Source organism: Athene cunicularia, assembly GCF_003259725.1.
Source record: "Athene cunicularia isolate RWA chromosome 1 unlocalized genomic scaffold, athCun1 chr1_part1, whole genome shotgun sequence".
In the NCBI taxonomy this organism is placed as follows: domain Eukaryota; kingdom Metazoa; phylum Chordata; class Aves; order Strigiformes; family Strigidae; genus Athene; species Athene cunicularia.
The window spans coordinates 29,740,006-29,758,647 of record NW_020799091.1 but is presented as its reverse complement, the minus strand read 5'-3'; the positions used below and the strand labels follow the sequence as shown (position 1 = coordinate 29,758,647).

The 18,642-nt window shown below is 34.1% G+C and overlaps 1 protein-coding gene across 7 annotated transcripts in view; it reads left to right on the top strand.

Moving 5' to 3' along the window:
- LRCH1 (leucine rich repeats and calponin homology domain containing 1) overlaps window positions 1-18,642 on the top strand; it is a 93,754-nt gene that overhangs the window by 37,083 nt on the left and 38,029 nt on the right. For 6 of the 7 annotated variants that reach the window (XR_003399170.1, XR_003399145.1, XR_003399142.1 and 3 more), the window contains exons 6-13: window positions 463-590; window positions 2,593-2,677; window positions 7,160-7,265; window positions 8,717-8,826; window positions 11,704-11,771; window positions 12,815-12,901; window positions 15,786-15,822; window positions 16,519-16,632. Coding sequence is in view for 3 of the 7 variants with exons in the window: in XM_026856431.1 (XP_026712232.1) it covers window positions 463-590; window positions 2,593-2,677; window positions 7,160-7,265; window positions 8,717-8,826; window positions 11,704-11,771; window positions 12,815-12,901; window positions 15,786-15,822; window positions 16,519-16,632 (735 nt within the window). In the remaining 4 variants the exon portion in view is untranslated. The remainder of the gene's footprint in view (window positions 1-462; window positions 591-2,592; window positions 2,678-7,159; window positions 7,266-8,716; window positions 8,827-11,703; window positions 11,772-12,814; window positions 12,902-15,785; window positions 15,823-16,518; window positions 16,633-18,642) is intronic. The other variant, XR_003399148.1, reaches the window with a different exon arrangement.

The window sequence follows — 18,642 nt, the reverse complement described above, 5'->3', positions numbered from 1 at the left end:
TGTTGACTTACTGGGCAGTAGATTCAAACTATATCTCTGAGAACTACAATTGTTCTAGATCAACAGCTGTTGAAATACTTGATAGTTTTTATGGCATTGGAGAAATACTTTTCATAACCAATGGTGATGCTGCTCCTAAACTCCAAAAATACAGAGCAAGTTTCACCAAGCACTTGAGCTACAAGTGTGCAGTTAAAGAAAATAAAATGCAGGTAAAATGCAGGTGAAATGCATCATAAATATGCTTGGACATTAGTAAAATCAAAAGGCTTAAAAAAATGGCTAAGGGTATAAAGGACATGGTGATTAATTAAATGTCATTATTAACTACTTTTGGAAAATAATTTTTCAATTTACAGTTAGTAGCAGGCCATACCATCTATTTTATCATAACTCTTTTTGAGTGAAAAGCTCATTCTTTCATTCTATTTATAAATCTCCTTTTCTTTCTTGTCTTAACAGATTTGTACAAAGGGTAAGGTGCATATATTCAAATATCTGACTGTACAAGCCTGTCAGATTAAAACAGCAGACTCGCTGTATCTTAATGCCATAGAACAACAGCATTTGCCTCAACCTGTGGAAGAGAGGTATGTATGAAAATCTCACTTTTTTCATGTAACCCTTACAAACAAAGTGAAATAAATGTATTTATATCTTTAGCTAACAGTTTCATCCGTTCAGTTGCTGTTTAGAGTGTACTTTTTTGAACAGACATTTAGTTTGTTTTAATATATTTTATTGTAGTGAAATACCTGTAAGAGTTTAGAAAAAATATTTTTAACAATTAGTTCTGATTAAAGTTATCAGCACATTAGGAAATAATTTTGACGTGAGTCTTACTTTACATCTAATCTCTTACTAGTAGACTACTGAAATATGTTGAAAATAATTCAGGTGGTAGTGTCATTAAGTGTTGGAACTTTCTTGTAAAGCTATTAAATAGTTCTTATTTCTTGTATTGTTTTGTGATTTATATGTTGTTATACATTTGTCACATAGTTGTTTCAAGCTTTTTTATTCATTCAGGGGCTTATCCATCCAGCAAAGCAAGCTGCATGAATTCTGAGACCTTTTTAAAGTGAAATGTGCTTATTTGTTAGCAAAATGAAAGAAAAAATCTTTAATGTATTGCATCAAAGATCTAGGTAATGTCATCTTGTATTGTGGTTTAAGGACAGGAATTAGATACAAAGCAACTCCTTTCTCTAAGAATCTCCATAGCTAATTGGAAACCAGCTTTTAGCTAGCTCTTTCTTTGCTAATATGGGAAGTATGATATAACTAATCAGAGAAAGTAGGATAATACTTTATTTTTTGAGAGAAGTACTCACTAAAAGTGCTGAGGTAAATAAAGATAAAGGTGTTGCTGCTAACACCCTGAAAAAACCCACCCCTGTTATGGAATCTCCCTTTCAGTCATGTAGATAAGGTTTCTAACAAATTGCTTACCTCCATGTATGTTTGGAGACACCTTTGTGAATTTCTATCAGATAAATGCCAAAGGTGGGAAGAATTCTGGATGAAGAGTAAGTTTTCCATTTGGGAAATACCTACAGATTTTTGGGGTTTTTCTTTTAGCATATAAGAAAATTGATAACAGTGTCATGTCCTGTATGACATTTTGGTCATATAGGAGCATACATGTTAGGGTAAGGGGGATAGTACAGGGTAGGTGCCAGTTGGTAACTAACAGCCTAATACTCTAGCACATAATAATTACCAAATTTTTATTTTAGAGAATAATTTCACACTTCTAAAGAAAAAACATAACCTGGTTAGGATTTCCATAGGCAGTTCCTACACAAAATCGTTAAATGTTTACTGATAAGAGATAATTTAAGATTAGGATTAATCAGGTACTTTATTCATGTGAAGACTGATTAAATTATTTCTTAAATTGCTGTGTCAATCTGAACTCAAGATTACAACTTTCAGGATTGCGTATGAGGGGATTATAAAGCATATTTTAAAAAAAAAAAAGTTGTGATGATAGTATTGCATCTAACAGTGTGCTTTAAAATGAGCAGAAGTCATATTAGGTAATGAAACCAGAAGAGAGAGCAGTGGCCATTACTGTACTAATTTGCTTAAAAACCTAAATTTCATAGTCTATTTTAAAGCACTGAAAGGAGGTTTCTGTGTTAATAATTACTTCAAGCCACAGGGAGCTACCAGCTCACTTTTAATGCATCAGTGTTTACAACTAAATCTGTTGACTCCAGTTTGAGTTCAACTAGTTTAGTTGCTTATCCCATGGCTAAATGACTTCAGACTCCTGTGTTCTACTTAGTGAGTAAATAAATATTTTTACCTAGTGTATAGACAAAAGTAAGCATTATAGAAGATTATTTCTGTTCCTTGCGTTAATCCTTAGGCTAACCAGCCATTCCATCTGATCTTTTTCACTATCACCAGACTGCAAATTTGTAGTTCTTAACCGTTCTAGGCTATTTCACCCTCTACCATTAAGACTGGTTGGAATTTGCTTTAATTTAAGCAAAACTAAGACAGAATTCTAATGGTAAATGCTATGATAGCTTTTTATTGAGGTTTTTTTGTTTTGTTTTTTTTTTTCCAATTCATATCTAGCATTGATGACATCTACCCAAGTAAAAAGGACTCAGATTCCGGTGTTGGTAGTGATAATGGTGATAAACGTTTGTCAGCAACAGAGGTAAGTTGCCTGAATTTTGAGTCCAGCTCCCTGTCCAGTACCTGTATTTTTACTATGTTTTAAGTTTGTTAACAATGTGAATACATTTTTAGCCATCAAAAGTGTGCAACCATATCCTTGACCTGAATTTCTTGCTAAGAAATGGTTAAACAAAGGTAAACGGAGACTGGGGTTTTTCTTTTTTTTCTCTTGTCTGTACACTTTCTGAAGAGGGCAGTGAGATACTTGCTTACAAATGGTCAATGACCTACCAATAGTGAAAATTCACTGCAGCAGTTTACATAAACGAAGACCAAATCAGAATCCATGACTGCTGTTTTCAACAAAATAAATGTCCTAACAGGTTACATGCCTGGCTACTAATCACCTGTTTTCTCTGACTGATGACTCTCCTGTTGGGAATTAACAGGAGTTCAGGGTGCTGAGTCCTGGTATGTTCTGTGACGTTCTGGTTATGGCAGTTCACTGTAGTGTAGGAACTTCAGAAACTTTGCAGATCTTAATGCGTTTACATGTTCTGGCAATTACCTAGTGCTGGAAATCAGCCTTCAGAAATTTTATGAACTATGTTGTCTGACTGTGTAAAGAGAAAGGATAGTTTTCTGAGACTGGTGTTATCCTAAGCAGTTAGAACTCACTTCCCTAGACCTTTATTCTGAGGCACTGCTCAGCTGAATAGGGCACTAAATCTATTTGGAGTTGAACTGAATAAATAACGATAAATAAGTAAATAATTTTCAATATAATTCAGTGATGATCTTTCTGAAATATGCAAATAATGGGATTTCTAGTCTGACCTAATAGGAAATATACAGGTCACAATAAAAGAATGAGCTTCTTGCTACTTAAAATAATTTTACACTGATTCTTTAGTGTTTCTCTCCTCCTTTGAGGAAAAGAGATTCTGTTGCTTTTGAAAAAAAATGTATAAAGAATCAAGTGTAGGTACTGAATTTGTAGTCACTAAAAAGCAGATTGAAAATCAATCCACTTACACACCGATTGGTCTTTTGAATACAAAACAACTTGGAAATCCCTGTGGGGCTTTTTTTAAAGTATTTGGGCAAGTTTCTGGCTAGATAGAAATGAAGCAGAGTTACGGACATTTCTAGCCAGACTTCTAATGGTTTCTTCCAGTTGTAAGAGCGTGCAGGCCATAAGACACTTACGAACTGTTTTGCCGTTCTTACACTTCCTGAAGCTGAGTTAGCATGTTAATGAAACTAATACTCCAGAATTTCCTCTTTAGCTACAAGTAACACCTTTAGAAAATAGTTCATCTTTCCTGTAATCGAAACGTAGCCATTGAAATGCTGCAAAAAATATTTTAAAGACCATCAACAGTGAACCAATATATTTTTATTAGCACAGAGGTTTCTTATATGTGAACTGATTTACTCATTCCATCCCCACCTGACTACTGCCCTACTATTAAGGAGAAAATAGATGCTGAGATCAGTAGTCCCAAATGTATTTGGTAGTAAATTCACCACTCGCTTTTCCTTCTGATGCAACCTTTTAATACCTGTATTATAGATGAGAGTTGTGCAAAAATATTAGCATGTTGCAAATACAGATTCACATATGTTGTTAATTACAATCAGAAATGTACATATCAAATATTAGATAAACATTAAATGGGCAGTCATAAAGTGATCATTAAAACACATTTTTGGAGGGTTTTTATAAATACATCAGCCATAAAAACAAACTGCATTTTTTTAGTCTGAAAGCTAGTAGCTTTGAGTTTCATCTCTTTTACAGAATATACTACCATGTCATTTGTGTAACTTGAAAATGGTACCTTAAATTAATCACTTGTTTGAATACTAATGTATTTTTTAGGAAGTTTGCTAATTAGTTTTGGATCCATAAACACAGGAGAGATTACTTATTGAAATGAATGATTTAGTATTTCTGTCTGACTTGTTGGTAGGGTCATTTCAGGGTCAATTCTTCAGAGATATAGTCATCTTGAGCATTTCAAGTGAAAGATATCTTGTAGTGTTGCTGTAAAATTGATCACAGCAGCTTGAAGGCAAATTTCGCTTTAAGGTAGTGCACTCATGTACCTCATCGTTTAGGAACAGTGCAGCATTTTGATCCATTTTCCACCTCCCTTCAGCCTTATTTTTTCCTTAGTTAAACTTCATGAGGACAAGAGGGTACTTGTTAAGATCTGGATGTTGTCCCTGCTTTAGTACCCATAAGAGTGATGCATTAGTACCAGCAAGAATGTATATGAAGAGTCTTTCAAAATGCATCATCTGAACTCAGTGTTGGCATAGCATTAGGTATTTTTAATTGTTCCATGTCTGTTGTCTTCTGTTGCTAGCTGAATAAAAATAAAACTCTGGATGAAGGACGTGAGATACAGTATTTCACCTGTGAAGGAGCAATACTTTTGTATTATTGCAGGCTGCAGGATAGTTTCTATTTCATGCTATACTGGCAGGAAACACCTGGAAAATCAATTGCAGAATTCTGTAGGCCCTGAAAGTGAGACATAGCTTGTTAAAGGAATGAATTTCTGTTTCTAGATTGAATGGCCCATGGCTTTTTTTGACACCAACACTCCAAAATATTTTCTTAAAAGCAGTATGTGTGACTCTGCTGAGAAAAAATCATGCCTGTTTTAGTATTCAGAATTTGTAATAAGTGTATAAGAATATTTTACTGTAATATTTTCAAATGATAGTTGTGAAATTAACAAAACATGAATCTTTGATTTAGAATAACTAAATTTAATGCTTAAATGTCACATGAGATATAAACTGAAAGAAAGAGAAGGAACTTCACTGTAACCTTGGTTGTCTGCATGAATTTATAGTGTGCACAATTTTTTTTTTTTTTTAAAGCTGTTGGGTTGTCATTGCTTCAGGTCTAAAAAAACTAGTGACTTTTGTGCTTAGAATACTTGGAGTGTGGTTTGTTTATTTTCTGTTTGAGATACTATATTGTTTAATTTTAAAATAAAATTTATTTTAAAATTTGTTTTAAAAATTGACAAACAGGAGCAGTACTGCAATGCTAGTTCACTTCATTACAAAGCTTCATCATTATGATAAGGCTTTATCAAGTCCCTGAACATCCTTTTGATTTTTTTTCTCTTTAGGCAGAAGAATACAGCCAGTGAACTGATAGAGTTGTTAATATGCAGTTTATTTGTAGAAAACATTTGTGGTGGTCCACTTTTATAAAATGCATTAAGTCCAGGGTATTCTTGGCAAATGGGAATAACCACATGTAAGTCTGATACACTTTTTTTGGAGCAAAGTAGATTTGCTCCATCCCTTATCACAAACATTACCTTCAGGATTAAAAAAAATATTTTCTGCATAGAATATGAACATATAAAGGTTGTAAGAATGGCATAACTCTACTAGAAGCTAGTGACTGTGAAGCTGGGTAACTGATTGTATGTGACAACATCCCATTCCATTGCAGATCTTGTTACAGTGGGCTGAACTGATAAACAGGGAAATACCATTTCCTTAAAAATATATATTCTTAAAGGATATGGAACAAACTGCTATATATGTGTTATAGCAGTTACAATTACAAAGCACATGTCTAGAATATGTATGTACAGAGCATCCAAAGAATGAGCAATGCCAGTGGTTTTGTTGGGAAATGAATTTGCAAAATTCTGAAAGACTGTTGTAGTGGTAAGCTCTCTATCTCAGGAAAGCAAGGATAAAAACTTGGCCTCTTCTGCAAACTGTGTTTTTGCCATAGTTCACCTCGGGAGAATGTGAACAGGTCCCACTGTGAGCAGGTCAGTGCTGGTCCTGTAGAACAGCAGAGCCCTGGTGGCATGGGACAGAAGTGAAGGCGAGTGTCTCAGTGCTTCTTTGTGTAGCCACTGTCTATAAAGTTACAGACAGGATAAGCTTGTGATAAAAGTAATGTGTTTTAGTGTACCAGCTAATACAGCTGAAAAACATGGATGAGGTTTTAAGTCATTGAAGAGAAGCCAGTGTACTTGAGTGTTTATGCTTTTTTTCAGGTCTACCAGTTAATCTAATAACTGTCTCAGCCTACAAAGTTCATCTTGCTTGCTTTAGATATGCAATTAATAAGCTACATGGTAAACCGGGGGGAAAAGGTCTTGAAGGGAAAGAAAAAAGGACTGGGATACAAGGTTTAGACTTCGGTGGCTACAAGGAGCCTCTATTTTCAGCTATCCCAGGAAAGTGCACAGAGAGCAGCACAGTGCAGTTGTGTCACTGCAAGGAGAGGACTAGTTGCAGTGAGGAAGATAAGAAAAGAGGACATCTGAATTGTTCTGCTTGGCAAATGTCCTGTGAGGATGTATTCAGCATGACTACAGCTTCCTTCAACAGGATTTGGTTATGTTAGATGCTCTGGAAACCTCTCTCTTACTAGTTTGCCACTCTTTAGTGAGCACTCTTCTTAATATGTACACTTTTATCACTCTTGGTTTGAGCTGAAACCAGTGTTTATCTTATTTCTCCTTAGCCATCTGATGAAGATACTATCAGTTTTAATGTTCCAATGTCAGACATTGTGGAAGAAGATCAGGTTGTAAAGGAAGATTCAGGTCACCATGCTAACTCAAGAAAAGGTTGGAATCTAAAAAAAGTGGGCATTAAATACAGGGAAATTCTGTCAATAATTCCATGTATAAGACTGTAAATAAATAACAGCTCTACAAGCATCAGTCTTTCAGGAGTCTACAAATACCATCTTTAAATGAGATCTGTTTTATTAACTGCTATTTTGTCTTGGAATTTTCAGTGTTTAATTTTGCACTGGATCAATGCCTTATTAAATTGACTTTTTCTTGCTGATATTCTAGTTGAACAACATGCATTTTTTGTTTTTTTTTGTAATAAATGTCTACCTACCCAGAAGTCTTTGGGAATGCATATGAAGTCACATAAAAAAAGGAGAAAGTATGCTATGTAGAATGTTTTTAACTGAGCTGAGTTGAGGTCCTTATATTCATTTTCTGTAGCAATTCCAATGAACTTGTTGCACCTTGTCTCAAGAGTTAATAAGTTCTGGTTCTGACTTGGGGAAGAAGAGTTGGCTTAAACCATGCTTCCCAACCAGTAATATCAATGTGTAAGAACTTACCAAAACTCTACAAAAACAGAGTCCACTTCTGTAGTTGGACTTCATGTGTATATAAAGCTTTATTAATCAAAGTCAGCATTACCTCTGGAAACAAGCAAACCTCTTCAAATTTTGTGAGAACATATCACTTTATCTAAATATTACTGAAATAACTTATATTTTTCTAAATTATATCTACATACTGATAAACAATGTTTCTTCAAGGTCTGCACATACAGGATGAAGTCAGTGAGTTGCATATGGAAACCACATAAGTAGTGTTACATACCAGATTAAATGAGCTTCAGTTGAGGTACTCATCACAATTTAGTAAAATACTATATACTAGTAAGAGCATTACCATCCTATAGTAAGAGCATTACAGCCTACAGTGTTTATTAGCAAACTGGAGAGGGTAAGTTACAGGATCAGACAACTTCAAACAGAGGAGAAAATTATTACTGCCTCATATCCCTGGAAATAATATATGTAAGCAAGAGATTGGCATAGGCTCTGAAGGCTCTGATTCATTTTGTTTGAGTTCTGTTAAAAGTTTGAGTGTTTGTTACAGCATAATAACTCTGAAGTTGCATTAAACTGCAAGTCACTGGCTGAGGCATCCGAATGCCTTAAAATACTCTGCAGCTGTCCAGCTGTGTTCTTGTTATCGGTACCAGCAAGACATACTTGGTGTAGTTGAAAACTGACTCCATCGATGCCTGTTGTGGTGCTTCTGATATACAAGTTTATGAGCTCATGGTATTGATTTATTACAACTTTAAAATGAATTGACATCACTTGTTAAAATGCAAAGGTCTTAAATTGCTTGCAGTTTTTAATATGCTCCAAATTTAAACTTTGTTTCATTTTGAGCTCTATAATTTAATACAGTTATGTTGAGTAATAAATGTTGAGCTGAACCAGAAATAATTTTTTTTTTTAAATTGTTGTTATTAGTGGAATTCCATCAAGGATCTTCTCGCTTGATTGTCAATAAGTCAAGAGAAACAGGAAGCCAGTTTGATGAACCGGATACTCTTACTACTGAATTTATGAGTTACATTAAGGTAAGTTTGTGATAATTTTAAGTGTGGGGAAATATCTTCAGAGCAAACAGGAATTATAAACTGAAGACATTTTAATGAATAATAAACCACAACTGATACTCATTTTCGTAGAAGATACAGAAGGCAAAAATACGCAGATAGGTTTAAAGTGACTATAATTAATCTAGGAGATCAATTTACCCATAACTCACTCTCTAGTATATCTGCGAGTTATCCTTTAACTATGTTTAAGGCTTAAAGAAAAAGTGACAGGTATATTCTGTACTATTTGATTTGTATTTTGAATATAGCAATCTTAGCATTTACTTGCATTAGTAAAATGCAAGAAGACTTTCAGTGTTAGCTGTGGTGGCTAAAGTTATGAAATAATGTTATGGTATTAAAATACATTTTGTTAAATGTTTTAAAATTGTAGAAATTGAGAGATGTATAAAGACAAATTATAGCAAATCTAAAATAAAATCTGTTATTCTAGGAACCTACCTCTTACAAGATTTGGCAACTTCCTTTCTTGATGGGTTTAGGGAGAATACACTCTGTTATGAATCTTGTAGATGCTATAGGTGATAGGAAAGTGCCTTGAATAATCATGTGTATGTTTGTGTGCATAACAAAACATACATGTGCATGTGTACTTAATAACGTCTGTAAAAAAAGTGCTAGAAAGTAACAGTGGCAAGAGAAAGGATGTGGCCTTTCAGCTCCATGGAAACTGAGATTTGTGGTTCTGCAAAAGATCTTTTTATTTGAGTGGTCTTTTGTTTTTTTTCTAGCAACAAGACTCTTGCATATCTTCAGTTAGTTGCAGAGTCTCTGAGGTGGCAGCCACAGAGGACTAGCATTTAAAAACAAAGGGAAAAAAACCCAACAAATTTTTTTCCCTGTCATAGTTACTTAATAGGTGTAGTTATCAGAAAACTTTATTTACGTAGCAAATACATGTTGCTTATTACTTTTTGTTATTTACAGATACAAATGTGAATTCAATAGTGTTAATTATTAGGAAGAGTTATTATTGCTGGATGTTTAGGACACTACACTTTATCTTATATTGGCTGCTTCTTTCATAACTTTTATACTAAAAAAGTTTGAGGGATTTTTTTTTTTTTAGATAGTTGAAATGTTATTATTATTAGTATTTTTGATAGTCAAAATGTTAATGAATGTTTGTAAGTTTCCTGCATACAAATTTTCAGCAAGTGTGCACATTTGAGGTGAATGAACATGGTACTTTGCTCCGAAGCTGACTGTACATTATATTACGTATATACTTTGTATTTCCTTTCCTTGTTCTCACTTCATCCTCTTGATTTTCAGTAGCGTGCCATTTGAAGACTGTTCCCTTGGGTCCTCTGTCACAATAAGATAATATCCAAAAAAATGTGTTGCAGACACTGATTCAGTAAACTACTACATTACTGTATTGAATTTCAGTATAAGAATATTGCCAGAGTGATCAGTTTAATTTATTTTAATTTTGATACCATCTTAACATTATGGCAGTTCACATCAGCACTTGGTGACTTGCACAGGTAGTAAATCCATTTTATTCAGAAGATTTTGAACTCAGGACATTTTCTGCCTTGTATGGATTTCTGAGTATTGTGTTCTTTGGTTTATATCTAGTCATGTAATAAAATGCCTTTTGGGACAGCAAGGGTCTTCTAAAATTGATATTCTGGTTAACCAAACCATACATGAAATCCGTACAGCTTGCAGTGCAAAAGAGTTTAGGCTTGGAGGATTCTGTAATTTTTGAAATGTTAGCCCTAATTTCTATGGCTTTATTTATCTTACCTATATAGTTATGTACAGAGGTTGAGGATTACCTTCTAGAAGTCGTATTTCATTTTTGTCATCTCAGGATATCTGCCTTTCTTACGGGAAAAATCATGTTCTTTATTCCTGTAAGGAGACAAAAAAGAAAAAAGAATGGGCTTAATCATTCTACTGGGGATTGTTATTTGGAAACGGGCCATCTGGAGAATGTTGGAGAAGCTGGTACACTCCCCAGTGACACATCTGGCAGAGTTGGATAGCATTTATTGGTACAGGGTGATGCAACTGATGTGCCAAACACATGACACAAGAGGATAAGCCTCTCTGTTTTCTGCTGTTCATTATCTACTAGTACAAATGTATATCCATTCAGAGAGCTGCTATCTTTACTGGTTGCTGAACTACTTCAGTGTTCCTGCCTATCTGAGATGATAGAGAAAAGAAAATTGCAAACCACTATATGGAACCGTACAAGAAAGGGTCAAGTTTTCTAACAAGTAGCACTTCATTGTTAGAGGTAGGACAGTGGGAGCTCTAATTTATGCCTAGATTGAACCCAAAATAACTGGCTGACTGATATGAATTCTTATACTCAGTTTTTGCTCTGATTTGTTTTAAAATGTATTCATGGCTGTTAAAATTGTCAAGTAGGAATCATGTTAATAATTATGAAAGTACATAATTTCTACTGTTTTCAGATTTGGAATTTCCTTTCTCTGTAAACAAATCTGGCTGTGATAGGAGAGCAAGTAAGAGGAGAATTAGGGTCGTGCTTAATTGAAGCATTCTTTGCATATACCAGCAAGGGACAAATGAAATCTGGGTCACAGAATAGAGAATTCTCATGCTGCTTGACTTTCTTTTTACCGTTAAAGTAAGGTAAGGGCTGTTGACCTCAATAAAGTCTGAATGGTGACTAGAAGATCTTGTAATCAGTATCTTAAAAGGGGGTAGAGTGAGGAGTGGAGCAGAACTGTTAGTTTGCTCCAAGTAGCCACCCTAAACTGTTACATAAATTAGGTTAGTGCTGAGTCTGAAGCAGAATTTATTTGCCTACTTAATTGCAAAGTTCAGTTCTCAATATCACTTTGCTTACAGAGCAGAGCAGAAGAGTGTGATGAATTACTGAGAATAGAAGAGGACACACAATGGCAAACAGACGAAATGTAAGTATTTTTTATGTATCTATAAGCAATTAGCTGTGTCGTTTCATTAGATTGACCAGAACTGTCACTTCCTTATCAGTTAATTTTGTAGACTTGAAGGCACAACAGAAGCATAGCCTTGCACTTTGTGTGTGCTCAGTGTTTTACACATTATTGCTGAATAGAGTGGATGATATATTACAACTAATTAATATGTATGCACAAATAATATTGAAATAATTTTTACCTTTGTAGAATACAAGCATTTAATTAGGTATTTTGATATTTAGTCTGTAATTGACATTGATAAAAAAGGATTTTGTCAAAACTTGTAAAATCTAGATTTAATGTATGTTTAAAATATTTAATTTAATTGGAAAAAATCCCACAGTCTTTTTCTTATTTTTGTCATAATTTTAACCCTAAAGCAATCATTAATTCATAGACATTAATTCAAGAGCAGAGCAAGTGACCCATCAGTTGAGGCAAATGCATAAGAAAAGGAATTTAACATGACAGTGTGCTGTAATATTGTCACTCATCAGAACAGTGGAGTCCTGTATGATTTAAAAACAAAAACTGAAGGAAGGGAAGAATAAGTGCTTTCTGAAAGAGCCTTATTGGCAGGATATAGTGTTTCTAAACCATGAAAACAGTTACAAATGTTGAAAAGAAAGCATGGTGGTCCATTAAAAGAATTGTTGTATTTAGTACTTGTGTTAAAATACTTGTGATGACTGTTGTTAATGAACCAAATATTGGTAAATAAATCTTCGATTTTAGAAGTCAGTCTGTTTAATTGAATTCTAGCAGTTTTAGTTCATCACATTTATTTCTGGTATGCATGTTTTAGGTGTTGGAGCTTTAAGGACAAGGTGCTGGAGAATTTTTTTCAGAATAAACTGTTTCTATGAATTCAGCATATACTAGTGTGCACAGAGACTGTTTTTTCCTCTCTATTGTTAGCATGCCAGTTGAAAAACACAGCTCAAATTGAAATTCAGACTACCCTTGTTGATTGCTGTTATATGTCTTTTTTTGAATGTTTTTGTTTTCTGTTATAGAATAAATTTATCGGAAGAACAAGCTATTGATATAGTGATGATAGAACAACTAAGAGAAGCAGTAGATTTATTACAGGATCCCAGCAGGTATGCTTACAATAGCTGATGTGATAATGTATTTAAAATTTTTGTGAATGACTTTAGAGGTTTTTTTAACTGATAATTGAATGTTCTCTGGAGTTATGAAATTCTTTGTTAGCATACTGATGTTTTTCAGGAGACACTTAGATAGTTAAGAAGGAAACTTGCATTCTTTCTCTGAGTATCTAGCCAAGATTCCCAGTAAATTAAGAAGGATGTTAGGTATAAAAGAAACCTAAAGCTAGAGGTGAACACACCCCTTAACCATTCAACTTGTGTACACTGCTGTGATTTTCTGAAGTTTTGTCTAGGATTGTCACATTTCTTCTAGGGACTATGAACTCTCCTCCACTTATTCATGCTTGGTGTATTTTGTGGGAAAGGAGAAGTTTTTTTGGCCTGGCTTCATCCCAACTCAGTGGAGCTCATAAAGGAGGTGCCTGAATTAGTCTGTAGTCTCCCTCTGAAATCAAAAGGAGAAAGTTATTTGGATTTACCCTGACTACAGAAGGCAAGATTTTACAATTTAGCTGCTTATTTTAAGTGGTGAAAGTCAGGTGGAATGACTCTGGATCTGTGAATAAAAAAAGGAATAATAAAATGGATGCTTATCCTACTGAAAAGGACTGATAAGCGGTGTAGGTCATTCTGTCCATATGCTTGCTATTGCTTTTTGTTGTGTAATCACCTTCAGAAATTGATTTCAAAACTAGGTAACTCATTTTTCTTCATTACTTCTCTGAGGTAGCAAGTTCACAGCTTCATTTCTCTGAAGACTAGAAACATTCTTGTCACTTCCAGCTTTAAGTATCTTTGTTTCTCCTTCCTCCCTTGGCCAGTTTACTGTAGCCATTTGTTCGTGCAACTACACTGTTCTTCTAAATAGTTTAAATGTGGTTTTTGACACTGATTTTTCACCTAGTGGACCTTTGTATTGGACAGAAATTCACTTCTAGAGACAATTATCTATCTTTATTTAGAATCATATAAAGAATACTTGGAGTTCTTGAATCATATACTAAATACTTCAATCACAAGTATTTTTGCTTAATAAAAAGTCATGTAAATTAGGAAAGCTTTTTAGCTTCTATGGTTTCTGTGAAATAGTATACCATTGCTTCTGCACCTCGTGAGGTCTGTGGGATGAGAAGTGTAATTAAAAAAGGAGAGAGTCTGGTCTGAAAAAAGTGACATTAAGTTTAGTTGTCAGCCTTATAAATTTTGTCATTTTATTTTTTGTCAAATATTGCCCCAGTATTTCCTACATATTTAGTTTTTCTTATTAAAAAAGGCAATAAAATACAGAAAATTAATCTGTTTCTACATGCATGTGCTTTAATTAGTAACACTGGTGTTACTAATGTACTAGTTACTAATGAAATGTGTCTTAAAAATGGCTAATCATGTCATGCCTGTCTATTTTTCTTCTTGCTTTTTGCAGTGTTTTGTGTCTGTCTGTGCTTCCTTTTTCTAACATTAAAATACAAATATTTTTAATTTACTGAGCACTATATAGGCTTTTCAGTGTACATCTCCTATATGTTAACATCCAGACTCATCCAGGAAGATATACCTGGGTGTGTAACACTTGCTAAAATGATGCTGTAGACTTTCAGTTCTACGAGTCATGGGTTCTTCGTAATTACTTTTGTAATTACTGGATTACATGGCAGTTTGTTATATACTTGCATTACATAAAGCGTGTGAGGAAAATTTTGCTTTTCATACTGAATAGTCTTTGAGTCTTTATCCAGATCCACAAAGTAATTTATATGCTTCCATTGCTCCTTAGTTTAAGGTGCACAAAAGCTTTCTTAAACCTAGAGCATGTAAAAAATTAAAACTTTCCCCAAAGAGGTTTCCTTTATGCATCAGTATAACTCTAATCACCTAGTCATGATAATCTAGTTGAAATAACTTAACTTTAGCCAGAATTATCCTTATCACACACTGAGGGCCATTTAAGAGTTAGAAACCATTGTGGGGGCTGAAACAGTAGGTGATGCTGAGACACCTAACGTGCACTGACTAGAGTTCAGTGTAGACCATATAAATTGGAGCACATATCAGATATGACTATTAAACTTGTAAAATGCTTGTTTAGTTACTGTTGTCTTAGTGTTCTGCAGCGCTTCAAATCTGCATTTCCTATGCGCACGTAAAAAGTGTTTCAGTCCTGGAAAGAAAAAAGATTTCAGATTCTACCTTTTTCAGTATCTTCAGATGTTTGCTTCAGATTCCCATATTCCCTTTCCTATATTCACTGCTTTCTTTCAGATCATTGACTGTTGTGAATTTATCGTTGCACAGCTTTATTTTAATCCACTGTAAATTAATTTGAATATCTAACCAGGGCTGTGGCTTCTATTGAACACAGGATGCTAGAGGTTGGATATAGAAATCTACAGACTTCTAGATAATGTCATGGTTTTTGGTAGTAAACAGGTCCTTCCGCTTTGATACAACCTATTGCTCAGGGTGACATTTTGCAGATAAAAGCATTAAGATGCTTCTACCAAACTGATGACAATGAAACAACAGGAGGCGTTTCAAAAAGTTAAAAGATAACACTGAGAAGGTTAAAACCATGACTATAAAAGTATTTTGTATATCCATTTGTTTGAAATTAAATACAGAATGGTTACGAAAGCTATACCCCAGTGCAATGTTTTTATTTCAAACCTTGCAGATTAAACATGGATATTTCAGAAAGCAATGGTGTTAATCTGTATGCCATGGAACCAGCAAGAGCTTTAGACTTTCAGAAGTCTACAGTAAAGTGTGTTTATCTACCTTTTTTAGAAAAAAAATAATGCATTTGTTAGATTCATCATATTCACATTTCTACACAATGAATCACATATTTGCATTTGTTTATCTTTAAACATAGCGGTCAAATGCAGATGGAGATGTCTTCCCTTGGTCAGGTATGTTAATGAGTGTATTATTACAAAAATATTGGGGGTGGGAGTGGGGGAAGACAGGAAATGAGACAACAATTTCATCAATTATTAATCTACCAAGTAGGGCAGGGAAAAAATTAGTAGACTGGAGGACAAAACTAATTCTTCTTTTACATTTTTATGAAACATTTTATATGTGTATATACAAAATTCTGGGTTTATCAGTTACTTTTCATCTTAGATATTTTTCCCCATGTGCACCTTTTGTGTATGCCAGTTCAAATATCAGCTGTACATACTTGTCTACCATCCCACCCCACTATGTCCTTGTTCTGGTGTAGGAAAACAGTACGTACCTTCATTAATGATAACCCCAAAATTGTTTGTAAACTAAAATCAGTGTTTTCCTAGAGCACTGTCACTGTAGTTACAGAGAGTATATAAAGTGTGACTTGAAGTTTTATAGTATGATACCTGCTGCTTATTAGTCGATCTGTATCCTGACTGGTGAACTGGTATTCTTTATGAAGTACTTTGTTAGGTTTACATTATCTACCTCTTAGCACTGGAACTGCAAGTATATAGTATCTGCTTACCTCCTTGTTCACTTTTCATCACAGTATTTGTAAGCAATACTTTTGAGGTCATGTTATGCAAAAAAAGATACTTCTATTCATTATTTCCAGTGATACACAGTCTAAAGAGTTATTTATCTTACAGAGGGAACATGCTGAAGAGGAACTGGAGTTTCAGAGGAGGAGGGAGTTGATTATGGAGAAATCAAAGCCTGAAGTAAGAACTTTTGAACAGGGTGAAAAATGGTCATTGAGTCAGGTATGGAGATGTCTAGATGCAGTAAATGTGGAAACACTTGGGACGGATCATTTCATTCTGTCAATTTGTGTGTGGAGATTATAGTGGCTTTAGGCCCCATTGGGGGTTTTTTTTTGCCTTAGCATGAATCTCTGTAAATGGGAAGTTGATTAAGACCTATCTCTCAGGAAAAATATGATGTAATGAAGTTTAATAAAAGTCTTTTTTTCCCAATAAAAGCCTATAGTAGTTTCAGTGATTGCATTCCATGGCAAAAAATGTCACCTCAAAGTTCGATCTTCAATAAAATGAAACACCTGATTCCTCTTTCCACTCACCCCAAACACTCCTGTAGTTATATAAGCTGCTGTGTTTAACAGCAGTATTTTTAATATGGTTAATATTGCAAACAGGGTGTATATAGGTTGAGATGATATTTTTAAAGTTTAAAATATGTTTTATGTAGATTGTAATGATCCAGAAATAACTATGAAAAAAATCTAATTTAAATATTTGACGCCTTTGTTATTACTTCAGGACTTGTTTCTGTAGGGATTTTTGTGACTCTTGCAAGAAGATTCGAGAACAAATTTATATAATGTTCTGTCTGGTAGTACCTTACTATGGTCTATCTTATCCAGGCATAGATTGAATCTGGTTTATCTTGATGCTTTTCAAATATTCTTATGTATAACCATCCTTACCGTCAAATATTCCTGTGATATCCTTGTGACTTTGTGAGTCTAATTTTGTCTTTGTTTTTTCTTTAAAATTTCAAATTCAAAAAACCTGAGTTGCTCCATCTCTTTTGTTACATTGTTGTACATTGGGGTTACCACACTTCATTTGGAACAGTTCCTATTGTATTGCCGAGATTAACAGATAAGGCTAATTCAGTGTCAAAATGCGTGTTCTTTGTGTTTTGATGAACTGTTTAACAAAAACACTGCTGATTCACTTTTAAGAACCTTTTAAAAATAAGAAATAAATCTCCCTAAACACTTACGGAAGGCCTGATCTGGACAGGATTATGCAGGTAAAAGCACTAGGCTACAGTGCTACTACTTGTGTTACTAAATTAATTCAATTTAGCATAAATGCAAAATTCTGACCAATGACTTGCATGCTGTGAGAGAGATTAGACCCATAACGTAGGCATAACTGGGAGGTCTGTCACAAGAACATAGTCTCTGAGCACAGGAGTGCTCAAGCGTGCAAGTCCCCAGGTAGAGGTGGCTGGATCAGATGAGTAAGATTTCTTTCTGTTTATTGTAGGTAATATAGTGGTTGAGGTAATGTTATGAAAGATGTCTAAAGCTGAAGAATTTTTTCAAGCTTGAAAAGTAGCCAAGAAAGGTCGTGAAGCAAAATGGGTGTGTAATCTTCCTTCCCATCTTGCTAACTTTTTGAAAGCTCTGTGACCAAGTGTTCCAAGTGTTGTCTTTTATTTTTGTTGTCATTTTTTACTGATTAAAAAAAGAAAAAATTGGCCCTAAGGAAATTATTTTGAATTGAATTATAATTCGGTTTTACTTATGCCAGCTGTATTTCTGCTGATCAAGTATAATTGATGCAGAATTAATGATTGTGTTTCATATTTATTAACATGATTTACATGTTTCCAATTTAGCAGAACTGGTAACAAAAGGTATGTTATATTGCAATTATAAAATGAATTGGTTGTGGAATATTTCTCCCTTAAAATCTATATTAAAAATCTGTATATTAAACTCTTGGTGATAGTTTAATTACAAAATCTGTGAAACAAAATTGGATTCTGCGTTTGAGCCAACAAACATTAAAATCGTATGCCATTGTAATCACTTAGGATTGTAACTAAAAAATGAATGACAAATCTGTTGGAATAATTTCCACAAGGTTTTTAAAAATGCTGTTCAACTAGCAATAAAAGTATTATTATTTATGAAAATTGCTTCAGTGAAAAGTATCATGAGTACAATATCCTATTGTCGTGTATCACTAATACAGTTGCTGAAATAGTTGTGGTTTTTTTTTTTTTCCAAACACACA